This window comes from Bufo bufo, chromosome 4 (genome assembly GCF_905171765.1).
Source record: "Bufo bufo chromosome 4, aBufBuf1.1, whole genome shotgun sequence".
NCBI classification, from domain to species: domain Eukaryota; kingdom Metazoa; phylum Chordata; class Amphibia; order Anura; family Bufonidae; genus Bufo; species Bufo bufo.
The window spans coordinates 169,303,139-169,327,056 of record NC_053392.1 but is presented as its reverse complement, the minus strand read 5'-3'; the positions used below and the strand labels follow the sequence as shown (position 1 = coordinate 169,327,056).

General features: G+C 39.9%; 2 protein-coding genes across 2 annotated transcripts in view; one reads left to right on the top strand and one right to left on the bottom strand.

Annotated features, from left to right (window-relative positions):
- The window catches only part of MED12L (mediator complex subunit 12L), a 692,480-nt gene that overhangs the window by 233,662 nt on the left and 434,900 nt on the right, over positions 1-23,918 (bottom strand). Inside the window, exon 16 of the mRNA XM_040429951.1 lies at positions 184-331. Coding sequence (XP_040285885.1) covers positions 184-331 — 148 coding nt within the window. The remainder of the gene's footprint in view (positions 1-183; positions 332-23,918) is intronic.
- On the top strand, positions 8,588-20,423 carry P2RY12 (purinergic receptor P2Y12). Its single transcript, XM_040428097.1, has 3 exons — positions 8,588-8,800; positions 9,062-9,354; positions 19,206-20,423. Exons 2-3 carry the CDS (start codon positions 9,297-9,299, stop codon positions 20,246-20,248), a joined length of 1,101 nt encoding a protein of 366 aa, XP_040284031.1. The 5' UTR covers positions 8,588-8,800; positions 9,062-9,296; the 3' UTR covers positions 20,249-20,423.

Below are 23,918 nucleotides of genomic sequence, written 5' to 3'. Positions count from 1 at the left end.
ATAAAGGCCTTTTCAGAAGTTAGGGTCTTGTACAAGAGTTTTATGTAGAACCTTTCTGTAATAACACCCTGTTGTGAAATGGAAATCAGAAAAATGATGAGTGTACAAATGCTACACACTGCTCCTCATTGATATATCCCCTTCTGATAGAGTAATGTTAATATATGCAATACAAGGTCTTACCAGCAAATTCACTTGTGCCATTTGTATTCAGAATCTTTAAGAGATCTTTAGTAAGTTTCCGAAGTTGATGTCTGGCCTTTTCTCTTTCTCTTCCTACTCCATATAGTAAAATCATTCTCTGGTTACATTCATGACTTGATGATGCCTCCTACAAGTTAAAAAGAGGCCAAAATTACTATACGTTAACAGAGCAGACATACAAGTTAAGTTTGTATAGTTACAGGTATAACATTGTGAATAGTTTTTATTATTATAATGTTTTCACAAATTTGATGGTCGCACATGTAACAGTCCAAAAGCATAAGTAGTAAGTACAGCAATAATGCAATTTAGAGTAATTCAGGTTTCCAGTTTTTGCATGTACCTTTCCTCATGGAGGAGAGTGCTGCTACATATACCGTTTTTTGCCTTTGCATGTTAGCCATGGTAGTGTATTTTATTAAATATTGCTTGGAGGTGCTAGTATAATTATATTTCTTGCAGATGTAGTAGTCCAGTAGCATTTCCCAGAAACCAAACCGCTCAGCTATTTCCAAAGTAGATTTACTGTACATTTGTGTATTTACATATCTAAACTAATGTAAAAATCATACTATATGGTACCGGACAACATGAAAACATCCATTGCTTACCTATGCTAACTACAGTCAGAGGTCTTGAAAAGGAAACTAGGTAGAGACATACTGTATATTGTATTTTCTTAAAGGTTCCAGTGTAACCCTAGTCTTATACTTTTATTTTATTCCTAAACAACTTTGGAAACTCAAGAATGTTCTGTTGGCCACCATATTCTTCTAATAAATATGCACACTTGACTTGTAGCAGTTAGGAGGTTCTCTTACTAATGGGATCCATCAACACTTATCTCATGGGTATGGGCAGTTTAAATCTTTGTTTGTAATCATTTGGAGAGAGTGTCAATATTTTAGCCAGATGAAAACATTTTGCAAAAGTGGAGAAAATTTTTAACCCCCATTTTAAGAGTTTCACCAGGCCAAAGATCTAGTCGGTCTTTACAATCCTCATGCCAATGAATGGAGGAGTCTGGTTACACCAGAGAATGTGGAGAAGAAGTTTAGCTCTGGCTTGTGAATACATTTACGTGTAGATCATCTGTCAGTAAATGTATTATGTAAGGTAATATTTAGCATGCAACATTTAAGATTTGTATTTAGAATAGGAGGATAATACACTGTGTGCACAATTATTAGGCAAGTGAGTATTTTGACCTTTCATCATTTTTATGCATATTTTTCAACTCCAAGCTGTATAAACTTAAATGTTTATTGGATTGACACATATCAAGTGATGTGTATTAGTGTAATCAGGAAGAGTGTGGCCTACGGAGGTCAAGGCCCTATATCAAGGTGTGCATAATTATCAGACAGCTTGTTTTTCTCTGGCAAAATGGGCCAAAAAAGGAGATTTAACTGACTAAAAGGTACAAAAATTCAGAGGGATGAAGAACTCTTTAAATTTGCTAAGATATTGAGGTGCAATGACAGAACCATCAAACCTTTAGTTTAAAATAGTCAAGAGGGTCGCAAGAAATGTGTTGAGTGCAAAAAGACTCAAATTAACAGCCAAAGATTCAAGAAGAATCAAACTTGAAGTGACCAGGAACCCACTATCTTCCAGGGCTGTCATATTCCAGAACTGCAACCTCTCTGAAATGAGAATGACTCTTTATGGACCAGATGGATGGGCCCGTGGCTGGATTAGAAATGGGCACAGAGCTCCACTTCGACTCAGGTGACAGCAAGGTGGAGGTGGGGTACTGCAATGGGCTGGTATTATTAAAGATGAACTAGTTGTACCTTTTCGTGTTGAAGATGGACTCAAAATCAACTCCTAAACCTACTGCCAGTTTTTAGAAGACACTTTCTTCAAGCAGTGGTACAAGAAAAAGTCTTCATCTTTCACAAAAACCATGATTTTTATTCAAGACAATGCTCCATGGCATGCATCTAATTACTTCACTGCATAGATAGCCAGTAAAGGCCTTAAAGATGAAACACTAATGACTAATGAAACCCCCTTCCTCATCTAACCTAAACCTTATTGAGAACTTGTGGGCCCTTCGCAAACAGGAGATTTACGGTGAAGAAAATTAGTACACCTCTCTGAACAGTGTCTGGGAAGCTGTGGTTGCTGCTGCACAAAAAGTTGATCGCCAACAGATTAAAAACGGACAGACTCCATGGATGGCAGGCTTATGACTGTTAATGAGAAGAAGGGGGGATGTGTTGGTCACAGATTTTTAAAAAAATTTCAGGAATGTTTATTTGTAAATGATGAGTTTTAAAAAAAAATTATTCTCACTTTAACAGATGGAAATAAACAAGTGAGATGGGAAAATTTTCCTTTTTCGTTTAGATACAAAATGATTCTGCACAAGTTGCCCAATAACTCTGCACATAAACATTCTCCTAAGAAAAACCAAGACCTCACTTTTACTTTCTTAAACATTCAGGTTTGAGGTTTATTAACAATTTGGATTGACTGACAGCACTGTAGTTGTTCATTAATAAACTTAATCCTCAAAAATACAACTTGCCTAATATTTGTCATAAACACTATTGATGGGTGTCTTGTGTTGATTAAAAGAACACCAAGCAATGAAAAAATAACATAAAATAGATATTACCAGGCTATTTTGTATATTTTTTTGTATTGTTTTAGATCATCAAACTGAGTTTAGTCTTTCTAAGGTATTATCCAGACAATGCTTACAGGTGGACAGACAAGCAGTGGCTGAACTCAATGATTTCGGTAGGACTGAGCAAGCATCTAGTATGCATGGGGTGATCTGACTTTTCCATGTCATGGCAAAGGAGGGCATGCTGGATTTTAACATGTTCAAAAAACAAGTGTGCAAATACTTTATCTGCAGTCGCACAGCCATTTTTAGAACAATTACAGTCTATGGGTCTATTCACAGGGCACAATGGGGAGAAAATAAATATACTGGGGGCACTAAGGTGGGCATTATTTGTACTGGGGTCACTATGGGGGCATTATTTATACTGGGGGGCACTATGGCTACTGTAGGGGTTGGAATGTTTAAAAAAATCCATTAAAATTGATGAATTTCAATGCCTTTTTTTAACGGCTGTTAAAAAATAATGGAAGGCGAGAAAATGTATGCACACACTGATGCAAAATGGTCATAAAAAATGTGTATTTCAGTGTATTGTGTACTGGCATTTTTTTCACTGTCATGTGAATGTAACCCAAGGGCTCATGCACACAGCCATAGCTGTTTTTGTGGTCCACAAATTGCAGATCCACAAAACACAGATACCGCCAGTGTGCGTTCCACATTTTGCAGAACAGAATGTCCTGCCATCTATAGAATATTCCTATCCTTGTCCGTTAAACGGACAAGTACAGGACATTTAAAAAAAATTGTGGGTACCGCAGAACAGACATATGGATGCGGATAGTACACAGTGTGCTGTCCGCATCTTTTGTGACCCTATTGAAGTGAACAGGTCTGTATCCAACCCGCAAAAATGCAGATTGGATGTGGACATAAAACACTGTCATGTGCATGAGCCCTAAGGGAGATTAGCCACCACCAGAGGACCAGAGGTGTTCCCCTCTCCCTATTAAGAAGATATGCATCTAGGCCATGCAGAAATTGTAAGTGTGTGGAGGGAGCTGTTTGGAATATATTTTTTTACTGCAGCTCCTGTTTGAGAAATAGTAATTGTTTTTGAGATGAAGGTGAAATTGTCACAAACATCATTGCACACGCTAGTGGATGGCTTTGCATAGCAACACCCTTTCTAATTGCATTTGATTACATTTGCACACAGTAATTTCTTGATCCTAAGGAGTTGACCCTAAAATGATCATCTGCAATAATTTATACACTGAGCTGTCTAACTTATAAAAATGCTTGCCTGCTTATAACAAATATCAGTGAAAGTGTTAGCAGAAGCAAATCGTTACTTCCCAAAACCATTTTATAAGTCAAGTACTTAGTTGTGATGAAGTAATCTTAGATTTTTTTCTACTTGATTAAAGGATATTTCACAACACATGCAGAGTCATTTTAACTGTTGCTGTTATTGCAAATATTTTATATGGAACAGACTTAAAGGGTAACTGTCACGTTTTTATAAAAAATATCAGTTTTAGCATATGTTACTGCTGCAGCAGCATTATGCATAAAGCAAGCTTTAGTTTCTTCACATACCACTGTTTTCCTTGAGTTTTTCCCTAAGTTACGGTTGTTTAAACATTTACAATATGAGGACCTTCTCAAGATGGCTCCTCTGCCAGTTCTCTGAGGCCAAAACTGCTTTCCCTCACCTCCCATACACACTTGCTGTAGCCAGCAGCTCCCTGCCAGCCAATCAGATTAGATTACTGAGAGACACGCCTCCTCATTTTGAAGCCTAATGCAGGCATGCAGTGTGAAGGACCGCCCCTCTGTCTTCTGTTTACACTAAAGGGAAGACAGACAAGCCCTAGCAACGGTCTTTTAAGGGAGCAGTGGAAAGGGAGAGGGGACATTAATGAAAGCTGTTATTATAAGGTAATTAATTTTTTTTTGACAATCATTGACAGACTAGCTCAAGTATACATGCCTAGCTGTAATAAACTAGCAAATAAAAGACACACTCCAACAAAAATGTTATTCTCTGGCCAGCTAAAAAGGTACATGATGATAATTGTAGTGAAGATAGTCTTCTTACCGGTGACTTTATGTGTGAATTACAACCTCCCTTCTGGTCCTCAGTTGTGTCATGTGACCGACAACCTGACTCTCCAACTAACACAGCGTCTTTAGCGTGGACAGGAAGTCAGTTTCTCTGTTGATTCCTACAGGAGCCTTGATGTGATGTAAGCAGAGAAGAGAGGACGACTGCTCTCAAATTTTCACTGCTCCAGTACTTGGGTGAGATTTCAGGGCCGGGCAATGGAGTGGTGACAATCTCACTGGGAGGGGTACTGGAAACAGGGAGAGATGGAGGTAAAGCAGTGCACCAAGGGGCTGGGCTAGCCCCTCTGTGCATCAAGTACTTCATTTACATATGGCTACAAAAAAGCATTTCTTTGCACTGGTAATACCTGCATGGCATTGTTGTAGCATCCTGCTACAAAGATCCATCGCAGTGTAAATTGAAAATACTAGCTTTTTGATGTGAGAGCGCCCCATGCTGGCTGTGAAATTAACTGTGAGCCTGCAGGCTATGAATTAACCCCTTCCTGACCTGACTGTGGTTAATTCATATATTGATGATTAAAAATAAATAAAAAAGTGAAAAAAAAAGTGGGTTATAGTTATTAGTTTTAGCAATATATACACACAAACATGCACACATTTTTCTCCCCTTTTTATATTTATTAGTTTTAGCAATAGTATAGCAGACTTTGTGTGTGTAAAATATACAAACATACACACTTTTCCATTTTGCTTTCTTAAAATTTTTTACAAAATTTTTATGTTTTGTCTTTAAATCTTTTCTACTAGATTGAAAAAAAAATGATTAGAAGAATAAATGTTTTTCCAGAATTTTCACCGTTTTTTCTTAAGGGGGTAGCCCCACGAAAAATATTCTACAGTTTACAAACCAGAAGATGGAGCTGAATACTTTCATTATTGCATATAATAAAGAATTTAGCATAGTCACTGAGTTATTCAATAAAATGTATCTGTATACCGCCACCTGCTGTTTGTTCTTTTTCTTAATTTTTTTGTCAGGCTCACTGAGATGGTTGCACATGCTCAGTTTCATCCTTCAACTGCCTCCTGAGCTGTGATAGGTAGAGCATGGACACGCCCCTTAGCTACAGCAGAAAAGACACTCCCCTTGAGCTTTCAGCTTGATATAAATCTATCAGAGCAATAAATGGGCAGATCTCTGGATCCATGTGAGGTGCAGGGCTGGTTCTAGCTTTGTTAGAAATAATTTGCTATGTACTGTATGATCTCTGATTTTCATTTTTTTAGATTAGTTATTGGATAACCCCTTTAAATATATATTTTTATATTATATATGTAATTTAATGGCACAAAAGAAAAGTGTGTTATTGGGTTCTTTGTTCCCACCAGCTATCATTTACCTGTAGTCATATAGGTCACTGTCACTTTCACATTACTACAGTAAAGAGTTTGAAAGAGGTTGGATATGGTCCTAGGAGACCCCAGGGAGTCATACATGACTTTTCAGGGCAATCTGAGTACTTTTGATTCGGGACTCATTAGATTCAGACTGAAAACTAATTTAAAAAAAATTTATCTCTATCCTTTACATTAAAGTATTAAAGAGTTCTAAGACTGGATGAACCAGCATTTTTTTCCTGCTTGATACATTTATCTATTTACTAAAAACAGACTTGTCAGTAGGGCTGACAAGACTTTTTCCTGCTGAAAACTTCATTGTGAACATTCCTGTTAAACCTATCACCAGAACTCCACGTGACCATCCACCCAAAATTCTTGCCAAATTCAAACAGCAATTTGTAAAGCTTATGGTACACACAGTACAGTTTAGATATTATAACAAATTGCAGTTCAATAAATGGTAACAGTTTATTTTGGAAGAAGGCTAATTAGAAAACAGGCCTCCTAATGGTTTCAAGAAGACGACCATATGCATCAATATTTGTATACACAGGGGATTGCTGTATAAATGGATATTTGCTCAGTTTAATTATTGTTTCAAAGTAAACGTATGCGGCTTAAGTATGTAAACAACAGAAGATAGCATCTACTATTAACTCCTTCATAGCCAAGAGGGTCATTTTATAATAAAGTAGTGTGCACCACTCTTTACTTGACGAGAGAATTGACGCGCTGAAAGAACTTGTTCTGAACCTACAAACGTTAGTCCGCATTTATGATCGTGGCTGCGTCTCATTTCTGGCATAATTTTCTCCAAAATTTGCACATTTCCATTTAGACATAGCAATGAATAAAGTAAGCCAAAAAGAAAAATCCACTTCTAAGGGACATGACTGAAAATGTCTTTATTGACCAAAATTTTAGCTTAAAATTAGAAGTCTACTGAATCTTTTTCTTCATCACCATAAGGTTTCTGTACTGATGGAATAACTGCATACCCACTTCATGCATCTAGATATGCAAGATGGTCTCCATCTACTAGTACATAATATTGCCTGTGTGTTTGTCAAAGGGGTTGCCTCAAAGGCATGCCAACTACCATCAGACAATTGCACCCTCCTTTCACTGCCCTGGCTCCTACTGGGCCATGGCATATGTGCCTTCCATTGGCGGTTCTTTTGTATACAAGTATCACATGAATCATTCACCATTTATTTGAATAACTGCCATGTAATGCTGCAATTCCCCTGCAACAACCACTAGGGGGAAATATGTCACTGCTTATGGTTTACCCTGGTGTTACAGCTGACCGTGGATAGTTAAAGAAGCCAGACTTAAGGTGATCAGCTAAGGTGATCTTATCAAGTTGGCATAATCTGTTTCCTCTTCCTTTCCTTAAAAAAAACTTTCCTTCTATCTAGTAGATTTTTCATGGCACATTATTGTAAATCCTGTATTAGGCTACTTTCACACTAGCGTTTCTATTTTCCGGAATTAAGATCCGTTATAGGGTCTCAATACTGGAAAAAAACGCTTCCGTTTTGTCCCCATTCATTGTCGATGGGGACAAAACGTAACTGAACAGAACGGAATGCTCCAAAATACCTTCCGTTCCGTTTGGCTGCAGTTTTTTTCCCGTCATGGGATGCGGAGCAAGACGGATCCGTCATGACCCCCAATGCAAGTCAATGGGGACGGATCTGTTTAACTCTGACACTATCTGACACAATAGAAAATGGATCCGTCCCCATTGACTTTCAATGGAGTTCATGATGGATCCCTCTTGGCTATGTTAAAGATAATACAACCGGATTCCTTCATAACGGATGCAGATGGTTGTATTATCAGTAACGGAAGCGTTTTTGTTGAGCTCTGACGGATTCAGCAAAAAAACGCTGGTGTGAAAGTAGACACAGCCCGATGTGGCAGACGATTGTCGCGAGGGAAGCGTTCCTTCCCGGCAATCACCTGCTCACTAGCTGAGGAAGCCGTTGCTATTACATGCAGCGATCTCCTCCACAGCATGGGGAGGAACGATCACTATGCCATTGCTCATCCCTATACTGTCTAGTGGTTTGCCGGCGGCAGATCGCTATTAGACACCAAGACCTGCCGCCTGCAATTATAATTTTTTAACTCGACAAATGATTTGGATTGCTTGATGATCGAGCATTCGCTTATCATTTTGAAATTGCCCTCTTGGGACATGTGATGCTACACTTCTGAAAATCCTGTGTCCACAGACTTCACAACCTCTACTAGGTTTCCAGTCTGTGGACAGGACGTCACTTCTGCAACCCAGAACAGGGGAGGTGCTGTGGACAGGGCCGGAACTATTTGTCTTCCTGGTTCTGATGAGGTGGATTCAGGATGACATATACTTCTGGTCCTGTCCTAGGCTATACAGAAGTGAGGTCCCATCTATAGCCCAGACTGAAAACCTGGTAAAGGACATGATGTCGGCAGATGGAGGATTTTCACAGCAGGAGCATCACTTGAGCAGATTTCTGAGCTGCCGACTTACACAACTTCGAGACAGTAAGTATATTACAAACTTTCCTCTGCTGGTGAGATACAAGTAATTAAGGTGGGTCCCTTGTTATTATTAATCAGTAACAACTCATCCATCTCGCTGAAGATTTAGTCCAGCACTGACTACTGCTACTTTCCACCTTGACTTATACAAAAATCTTTAAGCCTAATGAAGTATATTTTACTGCAATGTTCTTTTTGCATTGGATACAAATGCTTATGGGATGTCCTAGTATTAAGGAACTTACTGTCTGCGTTTTGTTTCAGCTGAATAAATAAAAGCAGAAGTTTGTATGTCTTCATCTGGAACAGAAAACTGAAAAAGTAAAATTTACAGTTCTATACAGCTCTACTGATACATACCTCACATGTACAGCATTAAAAGCTGAGCAGCTCTGTGGTTAATGGACTAAACCCAGGTTATTTCTATGGACGGAGCACCATCAGTCTTCATTTATTTTATGGATTTCTGGATGAAAACAAATCGAACAATCCTAACTCCATGACATATCAGCTTTGCTCCAACAAGATAGCAAGAAGTGTAACCATGGATTATTCAGGTAATATTATATTATCAGGATCTAAAATAATTAGATGAGCGAATCAAATCCCACGAAGTGGAATTTGATCCGAATTTTAAAATAAATTTGATTTGCCTCGAAGCCGAATCTCCTCGTTCTTCGTGTAAGCGAATCGATTTAACCTGAAATAGTATAAAAAACTAAAAAAATCATTATTACCCCATCCATTTGCTCGCAATGGGCCACCAGCCGCCATCTTGATTGAAGATCTCGGTCTAAGTCCCGTTCGTGGTGACGTAATCTCGCACCACGAGAGATTTTGCGCCAGATCTTCAAGCAAGATGGTGGCGGATGGCCCGTCGCGAGCAAATGGACGCGATAAGTTTGATTTAAAAAAAAGTTATGTTCATTTTATACAGTTTTTTACACTCTTGCTTTTACATGTATGAACGCGGCATCTGAGGGGTACAATGATGGGGGGGGGGGGGTGGGGGCGGTGCTATCGCAGCTCCCTGTCATTGCACCCACTACTTACAAAAAAATGCACTTCGTGACTAAGTAATTTGTCACAAAGCGAATTATTTTGTAAAATTCTGCAAATCAGTCGAATCAAACTTTTGAAAACTTCGCTCATCTCTAGAAATAATGGTCTCAGTCTGATGTGGGTAATGGTCTAAAATAAGCTTGAGGGCCACTTTCTCCTTTGTCTGACAGGCCCAGAATGTAATGTGAAGTAGGACAACTGGCTGTGTATGTTTATATTAGGAAATGTGGGTGATTAGAATTTCTTTTAATCTGCTAACTCAGTTTACCACAACCCAACATCTAGTTACTCAACTCTAACCACAAAAAAATATCCATCATAGAAGATAGCATGTAGTATTTAGAAGGAAACTGACTGATAGATCTCTCTCTCCTCTGATTGGATATACAAAGTTTGTTATTGTAATATTACACCAGACCCAAGTGATATTTACTAGGACTGAAATCACAATCATAAATCAGTCAAATAGACGTTAATAGTTCTAATCAGATAGAATTTATTGAGTCCCAAATCGAATCACAAGGGGGATTCGGGCAAATCAGAATACAATTACATTTTAAGAAATTCAGTCATCTCTAGTGCCTAGTATGGCTCCATATTTAGAGCAATATTAATGTAGTATTTTTATGAAGTAATACAATCCCACAAACCACCTCCAATGGAGAAAGCAGCCATTTTTATGCAGACTCTGTATTATAAGACCTGCATTTACCAACATATTCAAAATAAAAGCATTAAAGGGAATGTGTCATCAGAAAATGACCTATTGTTTAAATCACATTCTTTTATTTAACATATTTTGAAAGAATTTTGATGATGTTAATTTTAATTTTCCATGTCATTATCTATATTTAAACAAAAACCATAAAATCCTGCATTTTTGCGACTAAGCCAAATAATAGACGCCGCTTCTTGGTCTGTGTGAGAGTAATGGTCAATGCTAGCATGCTAACCTTATAAGCCTATAGTATATATATATATATATATATATATACAGTCATGTGAAAAAATTAGGACACCCTTTGAAAGCATGTGGTTTTTTGTAACATTTTTAATAAATGGTTATTTCATCTCCGTTTCAACAATACAGAGAGATTAAAGTAATCCGACTAAACGAAGAAAACTGAAGAAAAGTCTTTTCAAGATCTTCTGTAAATGTCATTCTACAAAAATGCCTATTCTAACTGAGGAAAAAGATAGGACACCCTTGCCCCTAATAGCGAGTGTTACCTCCTTTGGCTGAAATAACTGCAGTGAGACGGTTCTTGTAGCCATCTACCAGTCTTCGACATCGGTCTGAGGAAATTTTACCCCACTCCTCAATGCAGAACTTTTTCAGCTGTGAGATGTTTGAGGGGTTTCTTGCACGTACAGCCCTTTTCAAGTCACCCCACAGCATCTCAATGGGATTCAAATCTGGACTTTGACTTGGCCATTCCAGGACTCTCCATTTCTTCTTTTTCAGCCAATCTTTGGTTGATTTACTAGTATGTTTTGGGTCATTGTCATGTTGCATGGTCCAGTTCCGCTTCAGCTTTAATTTTCTAACTGATGGTCTCACATGTTCTTCAAGCACCTTCTGATACACAGTAGAATTCATCGTGGATTCTATGATGGTGAGCTGACCAGGTCCTGCTGCAGCAAAGCAGCCCCAAACCATGACACTTCCACCTCCATGCTTCACAGTTGGTATGAGGTTCTTTTCTTGGAATGCTGTGTTTGGTTTACGCCAAACATGTCCTCTGCTGTTGTGTCCAAATAATTCAATTTTGGACTCATCTGTCCAAAGAACATTATTCCAGAAGTCCTGGTCTTTGTCAACTTTATCTCTGGCAAATGTCAGTCTGGCCTCGATGTTTCTCTTGGAAAGCAAAGGTTTCCTCCTTGCACACCTCCCATGCAAGTTAAACTTGTACAGTCTCTTTCTGATTGTAGAGGCATGTACTTCTACATCAACAGTAGCCAGAGCCTGCTGTAGTTCTCGAGATGACACTTTAGGGTTTTTGGAGACCTCTTTTAGCATCTTGCGGTCTGCTCTTGGGGTGAACTTGCTGGGGCGACCAGTCCTGGGCATGTTGGCAGTTGTTTTGAAAGCCCTCCACTTGTAGACTATCTTCCGGACAGTGGAATGGCTGATTTCAAAATCTTTTGAGATCTTTTTAAATCCCTTCCCAGACTCATAGGCTGCTACAATCTTTTTTCTGAAGTCCTCTGACAGCTCTTTTGCTCTCACCATGGTGCTCACTCTCACTTCAACAGTCAGGAGCACACCAAACTAAATGTCTGAGGTTTAAATAGGGCAAGCCTCATTCAACATGCAGAGTAACGATCTACTAATTATGTGCACCTGGTGTGATATACCTGTGTGAGATCTGAGCCAATTTAAGAGGGAATACATGTGAGGGTGTCCTATCTTTTTCCTCAGTTAGAATAGGCATTTTTGTAGAATGACATTTACAGAAGATCTTGAAAAGACTTTTCTTCAGTTTTCTTTGTTTAGTCGGATTACTTTAATCTCTCTGTATTGTTGAAACGGAGATGAAATAACCATTTATTAAAAATGTTACAAAAAACCACATGCTTTCAAAGGGTGTCCTAATTTTTTCACATGACTGTATATATATATATATACAGTACAGACCAAAAGTTTGGACACACCTTCTCATTCAAAGAGTTTTCTTTATTTTCATGACTATGAAAATTGTAGATTCACACTGAAGGCATCAAAACTATGAATTAACACATGTGGAGTTATATAGATAACAAACAAGTGTGAAACAACTGAAAATATGTCATATTCTAGGTTCTTCAAAGTAGCCACCTTTTGTTTTTATTACTGCTTTGCACACTCTTGGCATTCTCTTGATGAGCTTCAAGAGGTAGTCCCCTGAAATGGTTTTCACTTCACAGGTGTGCCCTGTCAGGTTTAATAAGTGGGATTTCCTGCCTTATAAATGGGGTTGGGGCCATCAGTTGCGTTGAGGAGAAGTCAGGTGGATACACAGCTGATAGTCCTACTGAATAGACTGTTAGAATTGGTATTATGGCAAGAAAAAAGCAGCTAAGTAAAGAAAAACTAGTGGCCATCATTACTTTAAGAAATGAAGGTTAGTCAGTCAGCCGAAAAATTGGGAAAACTTCTATTTGACCATGAAGGAGACGGATGGGGTGCTGCGCCAGATGACCTGGCCTCCACAGTCACCGGAACTGAACCCAATCGAGATGGTTTGGGGTGAGCTGGACCGCAGAGTGAAGGCAAAAGGGCTAACAAGTGCTAAGCATCTCTGGGAACTCCTTCAAGACTGCTGGAAGACCATTTCAGGGGACTACCTCTTGAAGCTCATCAAGAGAATGCCAAGAGTGTGAAAAGCAGTAATCAAAGCAAAAGGTGGCTACTTTGAAGAACCTAGACTATGACATATTTTCAGTTGTTTCACACTTGTTTGTTATGTATATAATTCCACATGTGTTAATTCATAGTTTTGATGCCTTCATAGTCATGAAAATAAAGAAAACTCTTTGAATGAGAAGGTGTGTCTAAACTTTTGGTCTGTACTGTATATATGAGTGGTTTGGAACATATGTATCAGTATAGCTGACACTTCATTTGTGTCGTGGTTATTCTGTGAACTTATCATCTATTCCACAGTTACGCAATATCTTGGCACTAGAATACATTCTGAAGGTCATCTGGAAGGGTGTTGAAAAATAGAAATAGAGGTCGGTAAGCAGCCAGGAACAGGGGAGTATTTTACTTAAGTAGGGATACAATGGTTAGGCTTGCTAAAGATGGGGTGTAAACTAATATCAACTAATGTTCTCAGGGATTCTAGTGTTTATCATCTTCCAGTAATTAAAAAAAGGCCAGATGGTCTGCCTCCCTATCTACGGTAGTTACAGACAAATGAACTTTTACAGACTTTCAACCCACAATGTTACCATATATCTCAAAGATATTATTAAATATGCCATCATGTGTAATCATGTAATCTGCCATGTGTAATTTTAAGTATTGTAACCACCTTGGAAACTCCCAGTTACTCCTATTATCAGAAGGTATATCAATAAAGATATTTGGGAGGAGTCTTTCAGATCTCCTTAGATACAGCAAGCATTGTCTGTTATCGGCCAATTTATTTAATTAATTACTCTCTGCCTGACAATTGAACTACTCTAACAGTCTGTACAGATCACTTTACTGCAGTTACCTGCTTATATATATACTGACGTGAGATCATTATAGGCAGGATTAGAATGAAATATACGACAGGATCCTCCATTTACAAATGGTGATGGTCACATCTTATCTATTGTTTCCTTGTACAATGACCTCTGCACAGGTCACAGAGCATGCCTAGAAAACTCTCCCATAGAAATCAATGAGGTCCCCTCCTGACCATTGTGTACACTCACCTAAAGAATTATTAGGAACACCATACTAATACGGTGTTGGACCCCCTTTTGCCTTCAGAACTGCCTTAATTCTACGTGGCATTGATTCAACAAGGTGCTGATAGCATTCTTTAGAAATGTTGGCCCATATTGATAGGATAGCATCTTGCAGTTGATGGAGATTTGAGGGATGCACATCCAGGGCACGAAGCTCCCGTTCCATCATATCCCAAAGATGCTCTATTGGGTTGAGATTTGGTGACTGTGGGGGCCATTTTAATACAGTGAACTCATTGTCATGTTCAAGAAACCAATTTGAAATTATTTGAGCTTTGTGACATGGTGCATTATCCTGCTGGAAGTAGCCATCAGAGGATGGATACATGTTCTCATTCTGTATACGCTAAATTCGGACCATTTGAATGTCTCAACAGAAATCGAGACTCATCAGACCAGGCAACATTTTTCCAGTCTTCAACAGTCCAATTTTGGTGAGCTCGTGCAAATTGAAGCCTATTTTTCCTATTTGTAGTGGAGATGAGTGGTACCCGGTGGGGTCTTCTGCTGTTGTAGCCCATCCGCCTCAAGGTTCTGCGTGTTGTGGCTTAACAAATGCTTTGCTGCATACCTCGGTTGTAACGAGTGGTTATTTCAGTCAGCGTTGCTCTTCTATCAGCTTGAATCAGTCGGCCCATTCTCCTCTGACCTCTAGCATCCACAAGGCAGTTTTGCCCACGGGACTGCCGCATACTGGATGTTTTTCCCTTTTCACAACATTCTTTGTGAACCCTAGAAATAGTTGTGCGTGAAAATCCCAGTAACTGAGCAGATTGTGAAATACTCAGACCGGCCCGTCTGGCACCAACAACCATGCCACGCTCAAAATTGCTTAAATCAGCTTTCTTTCCCATTCTGACATTCAGTTTGGAGTTCAGGAGATTGTCTTGACCAGGAACACACCCCTAAATGCATTGAAGCAACTGCCATGTGATTGGTTGACTAGATAATTGCATTAATGAGAAATAGAACAGGTGTTCCTAATAATTCTTTAGGTGAGTGTATATGGCCCATGGGGCTGCTGTAAAGCAATTTTCTTAACGCTTTCTAAATGCTGTTAAATGGGTTATCTAAGACTATAAAAAGCTCAACCATATGCAGGACCCCTTACATTGAATATACTTACCTGGCTCCCTGCATCGCTCCTGGTCCCTGCGCCGCCACTGCTGCTTCTCCCCGTACGCGGATGGAAACATCAGGTGTCAGGGGGAGCAGCCAATGGCAGGAGGGGACAGGGACAAAACTTCCTAGCATCACCCACAATGCTAGGGAGGGTCGTCCCCATCCCCGCTAGCCACTGGCTGACCCCCCTGACACCAGATGTTTTAATCTTCGCACAGGGAGAAGCAGCAGCGGCGGTGCGGGGACCAGGACCGGCTCGGGATCGGGGAGCCAGGTAAGTATATTAAGTGTGGGGGGGCCTGGCATATTTGGGATTTTTTTATAGTCTTGCATCACCCCTTTAAGAACAGCTCAGACCTAATAAGATTCAGGAAATAGATGAAAAATATGTAATCAGAAAAAAAAATGATTAGAAGAATCAGATTTTAATTGGCAAAAAAAAACTTGGTGCCACATTTCCTTTAACTCATATTTATAATCCATGGGATATGCATACTGAACATAGCACTGTACAAAGATCTTAGCTATGCACTGATGTAGAAGTGTACTGGACCATTGCACACAAAGTTTAATTATGTTTTTTTCTTATTTTAAGTTAATAAAAGCCTGAATGAAAAGTTATACACCACTCTACCACACTATGGGGAGATCAAAACTGGTGCAAAGGAAAATGGCTTACTTGCCCATAGCCACCAATCAGATTCCACCTTTCATTTTTCAGAGCTCCTTTGGAAGATGCAAGATGGAATCTGATTGGTTGCTATGGGCAACTAGGCTTTTTGTCCTTTACACCAGTTTTGATACCCCCCATGCATTTAGATATATTTGCTGTCTGTGAATGGGAACATTCACGTAAACGGCAGCGTACCGGTACACAGCTCAACCTGCTTGCAGCTGAGAAGTGGTTACAGTTGTACCCGGTGTAGGCAATGCTCTGTAGTGTGGACTCCTGATTGGCACATTGTAGAGAGATTTCTGCAGCAGCTATTCTTATATTCAGCTCCCAGAGCATTTCCTAGACTTTAAACCGTTCTATCCACAGTGATGCATGCTGTGATTTATGTTATATAGATATACTGTTATAAAGATGTATAAATTGTGACCAGAGGTTTCCCAAAACTGGCTAAAACATGAGCTAAAAATGTGCCAGATGTTGCTCAATAAATCAAAATTCAGATGCAACCACAATAGGAAACGTGGGCCTATGTGTGATGGAAACAAACACAATATTGTATACAGTATTTGTAAGCCAAAACATATCCCATTATTCTTTTTTCTCTGTGTATTTTCCGCCCCTGCTTTTGGCTTATAAATACTGATGCAAAATGCTGAACGCGTGAAAGTACCCTAAGGGTCCATTCACACGTCCGCAAAATGGGTCCGCATCCGTTCCGCAATTTTGCGGAACAGGTGCGGACCTATTAATTTTCAATGAGGCCGGAATGTGCTGTCCGCATCCGCATTTGCAGATCCGCACTTCCGTTCCGCAAAAAAATAGAACATGTCCTTTTCTTGTCCGCAATTGCGGACAAGAAAAGACATTTTCTATGAGAGTGCCGGCGATGTGCGGTGCACAAAATGCGGAACGCACATTGCCGGTGTCCGTGTTTTGCGGATCCGCAAAACACATACGGACGTGTGAATTGACCCTAAGAAGGTGTCTCTCCAAAAGACATTCTGAGGTCATTGGCTCTATAAGGGTTAAAGCATTATTTTCACCCGACTTAATTACATTCAAATCTGGTGAGTTGTTAAATGGCAGAAGTGTAAATAAGAAGGGAATTTCCACTGTTTATAGGAATTCGAGACGAGCAAATCAGTTTGTCCGAATTGGTGCACAAACTGCTTGAGCAGTGAGGGGCTGGCAGCACTGCTCAGGAGACTCCCCCTCCCCCTTGAATGACAGGGCCGGACATCATGCCTGGCCCTGCCAATCTCGCACCTGCCCTGTTGCTCTGAGTAATGGAGGCTCTGCTGCCTGAGCAGCGCTGATGCCAACTGTGCCTGTGACACTCATGCCTGGGTACACCAGGAAGTGTAGCAATGCATGCACAGAGGCATATGGCACATTTATATCCTGTGGTGAACCTGTTACTGGAATGCCCCTGTATATAAAATCCACTACAACTGCAAAATCAACTCCCTTATTTCCCAAAAGCATTGTTTTCTTTCTAGATTTCCATTTTCATAATGCTGGCTTATTACCAGTATTATAAAGTGTCAGCGAAAATGATGGCATTTGTTGTTGGTGACCTGCAGGACTTTGTGAGTGACATCCAAGAAGTTACTGGATAAATCTACCTTCTGTTACTGGATAAATCTACCTCTTAAAGCAACCGTGCCGATCACAGTAAAAATGTCTCTGTACAGGGAGAATGCGCAGTTAGCATATCCGGTGCCCTCCTTTCTAATGTTGCTGCCGTGATTTCTCTCATTACTAGTAGTACCCTCTTCACCAGACTCTTCGACAACACTATGTCTTGGGGCAAAGGGCCTGAATGTGAAGATTGGACCAGCATCAGTGCTGGGCCTTCCGAGAATAGAGGAGAGTGTCTCAGACTAGCGAAGTACACTGTGCATAGGGGGAGTATGAGTGAGTGGAGCTCCACAGCATGAGGCTCTGTCAGCATGATCAACCTAATTAAACTAGGCATATCGCCTGGTAGGGTTGATCATGCTGGTAAAAACAATTGGGGTCATTTAGCAAACTGGTTTAAATTAGAACTGGCTAAGTTGCCCATAGCAACCAATCAGATTCCCACCTTTAATTTTTGACAGCTCCTTTGGTAAATGAAAGGTGGAATCTGATGGGTTGCTATGGGCAACTAAGCCAGTTCTACTTTATACCAGTTTGATAAATGACCCCAAATATGTTTCTTTTCTATGTAGCTTGCAGCATTGTGGAGATATCATTACTTTTATCTTTATGCAGATTAGACAGTACGAGCACCGAGGGGCTGGCGTAGCTCTTGGAGCATCGCTACTGCTACGCTCCTTGGTGCTCAGTATATTTGCCCCTCCCCTTTGATTGACAGAGCTAGATAGCCCTGTCTAATGGTGCCTGGCACTGCCTGCAATGTGACTCATTGGTGGTCTAGCATTATTCATGGTGTAAAAACAGTTACTGATGTCAGTGTGTTTTAGCAAAATCGTGCATTCCCCTAGGGTAAGGTAAGTATTCTCTCCTCCCGCTACCTCCCTTGAATGCCTACATTTTAGATCTTATTTTCAATGAATGCCTACATATTGGCCACAGCACATTAGCAAAATCATGCATTCCCCTAGGACCACCAATAATTATTAGTTAGCCACAGCACTGGTCCCATTAGACATGGCTGTCTAGCCCTGTCAATCAAAAGGGAAGGGAGAGTATACTGAGCACTGAGGGGCATAGCGGTTGAAGTCCTCATTTGCAAAATTTGAAAGTAATGATATCTCCATAACCCTGCAAGCTACACAGAAAAGAAAGGCATGATTTGCATCAGCATGATCATCCCTACCAGGCAATATGCCTGGTTTAATAGGGTTGAACATGCTGATAGAGGCTCTTCAACAACAACATCTCTACTCGATCACTGCTGTTGCTCATATGACCAAATCTGGTGCTCTCTCAGGAGATGCCTGTCCAAAAGGATACAGGACTTGCTCTACCTTCTTGAGTAATACAGGCATTCAAAGTCCAAGTTATTCAATAGTCATATCATTCATCTGTATTTGCAATATTTCTCAAAATCTAATGAATACTTAGTCTGAAGAATTATTCATTTTCTTTCAGGATATGGAGATTTTAGGACAACTTTCAAGCAGCCCAATATTTCTCTTCATGTCAACAATGTCACATGTTCTAGAGATAGCCGGATAAACCAAGTTGTCTTCCCTGTGGCCTACTCCATTCTTTTCATCGCTGGATCCATAATGAATGGCTTAGCAATAATTGTGTTCTTCCAGTTACCAAGTAAATCTAATTTCATCATTTTTCTGAAAAACTCAGTAATATCTGATACTCTAATGATCATGACATTTCCATTCAAGATTCTAGGAGATGCAAAACTTGGATTTTGGCACCTGAAAGGATTTACGTGTCGATTTACTTCAGTAGTGTTTTATTTCACTATGTACATAAGTATTATTTTCCTTGGCCTTATCACTATAGATCGATATAAGAAAACGGTGAAACCTTTTGACCAGTCTTGTACGAAAAATCTGCTTTCAGCCAAGATCTTGTCAGCTTCAATATGGATCATCATGTTTCTTCTCTCATTACCCAATATGATTTTGACCAACAAGACACTGACGCCTAAAAGTGTTCGGAGCTGTGCAAACCTGAAGTCTGAATTTGGTCTAGTCTGGCATGAAATTGTGAGCTACACATGTCAGATCATCTTTTGGGTGACATTTGCTATCATAGCAGTATGTTATATCCTGATAACCAAAAAGCTGTTTCAGTCATATAAAAGGACTAGAAGGGAACAAACACAAAGCAGAAAGAGAGTCAACGTGAAGGTGTTCATTATTATTGGGGTTTTCTTCATTTGTTTTGTCCCTTATCATTTTGCAAGGATTCCGTATACTTTAAGTCAAACCCGGGATGTGTTCCGGTGCTCGGCTCATTATACTCTTTACTATGTCAAAGAGAGCACTTTGTTCCTGTCATCCTTGAATGCCTGCTTGGACCCCTTTATCTACTTTTTTCTCTGCAGATCATTCCGAAATTCATTGATTACCATGTGGAGGAAAAAAAGTGCCTTCCTGTCAGCATATACACACAGGAGGGCAGCTAAACGATACAACATAAGTAAAGGTGAAACAAAGATATGAATTGTTCAGTAATGAACCTGGCGGTTATACGTGGTAGAACTCTAAGAATGGTTAAAAATGTACTAGTTGAACAATAATTTGTGCAGTATAATTTCTAGCATGAATAAAATGATTAATATTCTAATGGTTTTTGTTTTCAAAAATATACATAATTGAGGTAACATGCTCAAAATGTATCTAGAGGCTTAAAGGGGTGGTCTCAATTCAGAAAATAGCATTTATCATGTAGAAAAAGTTAATGCAGGCCACTTACTAATGTATTGTGATTGTCCATATTGCTTCCTTCGCTGGCTAAATGTATTTTTCCATCACATTATACACTGCTCGTTTTCCATCAGCGGTGGCCGTGCTTGCACATCATAGAAAAAAGGACCAACCTATGTGAGCTCTCACGGTCCCAGCCACCAGAGAGGCCTACACTTTTTCCTATAGTGTGCAAGCGCGACCACCACTGGATTGCAGGGTGGTCGTAACCATGGAAGCGAGCAGTGTATAATGCAATGGAAAAAATAATCCAACCAGCAAAGGAAGCAATATGGAGAATCACAATACATTAGCAAGGGCCTGGTATTAACTTTCTCTACATAATAAATGCCACTTGTTGAAGTGAGACAACCCCTTTAAGTAACGATGGGGGGGAAGGTGGAGGGCAAGGAAACTGCAGTAGGTACAAGGCCAGGGCAGCAAACTGAATCTTTAAAATGGTTAAACGGGTTGTCCGCTTTACTTATATTGATGACGTATCCTCAGGATAGGTTATCAATATCAGATCAGCAGGGGTCCATCTCCCGATACCCCTGCCGTTCAGCTGTTTGAAGAGAAGGCAAGGGTGTCTCCTTCCATTCAAGTGTATAGGAAGGAGCCATCCCATAGAAGTGAATGAGACGGCTTGCTTTTAATTATACCTGCTCATTGCTGCGGTTGCGATGGCGAGCAGGTAAACAATGAAGAGAAGGCCGCACTCTCATGGAGCGCAGCCTTCTCTTCAAACAGCTGATCGGTGGGAATGCAAGGAGTCAGACCCACACCGATCTGATATTGATGACCTATCCTGGGGAAAGTCCATCAATATAAATAGTGGACAAAAAGTGGACAACCCCTTTAAGGTTCTACCTACTGGATCATTAACTTCAACTTGGATGACAAAAGCTAAAAATTAGAGATGAGCGAATCGAAGCTGATTAAGTGGAACTCGATCAGAATTTCAGGAAAAATTAAATTTGCAACAAATGCAAATTTCCTCGTTCTTTGTGGTAACGAATCGCAATTTTCCTAAAATGGTGGCTACATTTTAGATTCTGCCATTTTCCAGCGTTCAGAGTGCAGGGACAGACGTGTGAAGGCGCTAGGGACAGCAAGTGGAAAAACGATTGTGGAAAACAGACAGAAAAAAACGATTTATAAGTGCAGGGAAAGGGTAGGAATCACTTCACAGCATCTTAGTGCAGGGAGAGATGTCAGAAGGCGCTAGGGACATTGATAGGAAAGTGATTTACAGGGAACGATTATTTGGGGATTCAAATAGTCATTAGACAGCTCTGTCATTGCAGCTTTTTGTTATTGGGCTGCAAGTGTTATGTTGAAAAGTCTTTAGAGGCTTATATCTTAGTATCTTAATCAGTACTACAAAAAAAAAAAATGCATTTCACTTCAGCAGTTATTTCTATTGAAAGCGTAAAGGGGCGTATTTCAGTACAGCAAGAAACATATATACGCACTGCACTGTTGCAGTTATTTCTGGCGAAAGCATATAGGGGCGTATTTCAGTAAAAAAATAAAAAATATATACGCACTGCACTGTTGGAGGTATTTCTGGTGAAAGCGTATGGGGGCGTATTTCAGTACTACAAGAAAAATATATACGCACTGCACTGTTGCAGCTATTTCTGGTGAAAGCATATAGGGGCATATTACAGTAAAAAAGGAAAATATATATGCACTGCTCTGTTGCAGTTATTTCTGGTGAAAGCGTATAGGGGTGTACTTCAGTAAAAAAATTAAAATATATACGCACTGCACTGTTGCAGGTATTTCTGGTGAAAGCGTATGGGGGCGTATTTCAGTACTACAAGAAAAATATATACGCACTGCACTGTTGCAGTTATTTCTGGTGAAAGCATATAGGGGCATATTACAGTAAAAAAGGAAAATATATATGCAATGCTCTGTTGCAGTTATTTCTGGTGAAAGCGTATAGGGGTGTACTTCAGTAAAGAAATTAAAATATATACGCACTGCACTGTTAGTTATTTCTGGTGAAAGCATATAGGGGCATATTTCTGTAAAAAAAGGAAAATATATATGCACTGTACTGTTGCAGTTATTTCTGGTGAAAGCGTATAGGGGCGTATATCAGTACTACAAGAAAAATATATATGCACTTCACTTGTTAAGTTTTCTCTGGTCAAAATGTATAGGGTCGTATTCCAGTACAACAAGAAAATATATATTCTCAGTGCATTTCTGCAGTTAATTCTGGTGAAAGCGTACAGTGGCCTATTTCAGTACAAACAGAAAAATACATTCTCAGTTCATGGCAGCGGCGGTTATATGTGTTGAAAGCATGGCTGGGAGTCAGCAGGGTGGCAGCTGTGGGAGGTCGGGAGCCAAATGTGCCCAGGGTAGAGCAGCTGCTTCGCAGCAGCCTAACTACCCGGGAAGTAGTGGTGCAGGGGTTCACGGAAGTAGCGGTGGTAGCAGTCAGTCAGTGTGGCGGTTATATGTGGTAAAATCTTTATTGAAGTATTTTGGTCGAAAAACAAAATTTATTCAGTGGTCAGCACTGCAGTTATATGCAGTAAAATCTCCATGATGTCTTCATGATAAATCTGCAGCGTGTGGGCCCCATGTGACTTCTACACACTTTCAAAATCATCCTTCAGAGGAGCAAATAGCTGCTGGATGACCGGAAAGCTCTCTGACCTTCCCAGGAGCTGCTGTCGGGAGCAGCGGTTCATTTCTGAGACGTCCATATAGTGCGGGGGAAATTCGAACACCCTCTCCATCTCCATGCTCTGTTATATGTGGTGAAATCTTAATTGACGTATTTCGGTCGCAGTTATATGCGTTAAAACCTTTTGGGACGTATTTTTGGGTGGAAAAACTAAATTTTATTCAGCGTTGAACGCTGCAGTTGTATGTGGTAAAATCTTTTGTGAAGTATTTTGGTGGAAAAACTAATTTTATTCAGCGTTCAGCGCTGTACTTATATGCGGTAAAATCTTTATTTATGTATTTAGATGGAAAAACAAATTGTATTCAGCGTTCAGCTCTGCAGTTATATGTTGTAAAATCTTTTGTGACGTATTTCGGTGCAATAACACATCTTATTCTGCACTGTAGTAATATGCGGTAAACTCTTTTGTGATGTATTTCGGTGGAAAAACTAATTTTATTCAGCATTCAGCGCTGTAATTATATGCAGTAAAATCTCTATGATGTCTCCATGATAAATCTGCATCTGATTCGTCGTGAATAAATTCGGATTGAAACAAATTTTTCTGAGGTTTTTCTCCCTGGCTGTGACGCTCTGCACTGCGATTGGACAGCGCTACAGCCAGGGGAGAGGGAAACGTCCACAGAGAAAGACTGCGTCTCCTCCCCATTGCACCGATGCTCAGTATTAACATGCTGAGCGCAAAATTTGTGGGGGGCCATAACGGGGCACAGG

What these genes read in the sequence shown, in the direction of transcription:
- P2RY12 (XM_040428097.1), top strand. Translation starts at nt 9,297, where the DNA reads ATGACATATCAGCTTTGCTCCAACAAGATAGCAAGAAGTGTAACCATG. An exon ending in TGTAACCATGGATTATTCAG is followed by an intron (nt 9,355 to 19,205) that starts GTAATATTATAT and finishes ATTTTCTTTCAG; the next exon opens with GATATGGAGATTTTAGGACA.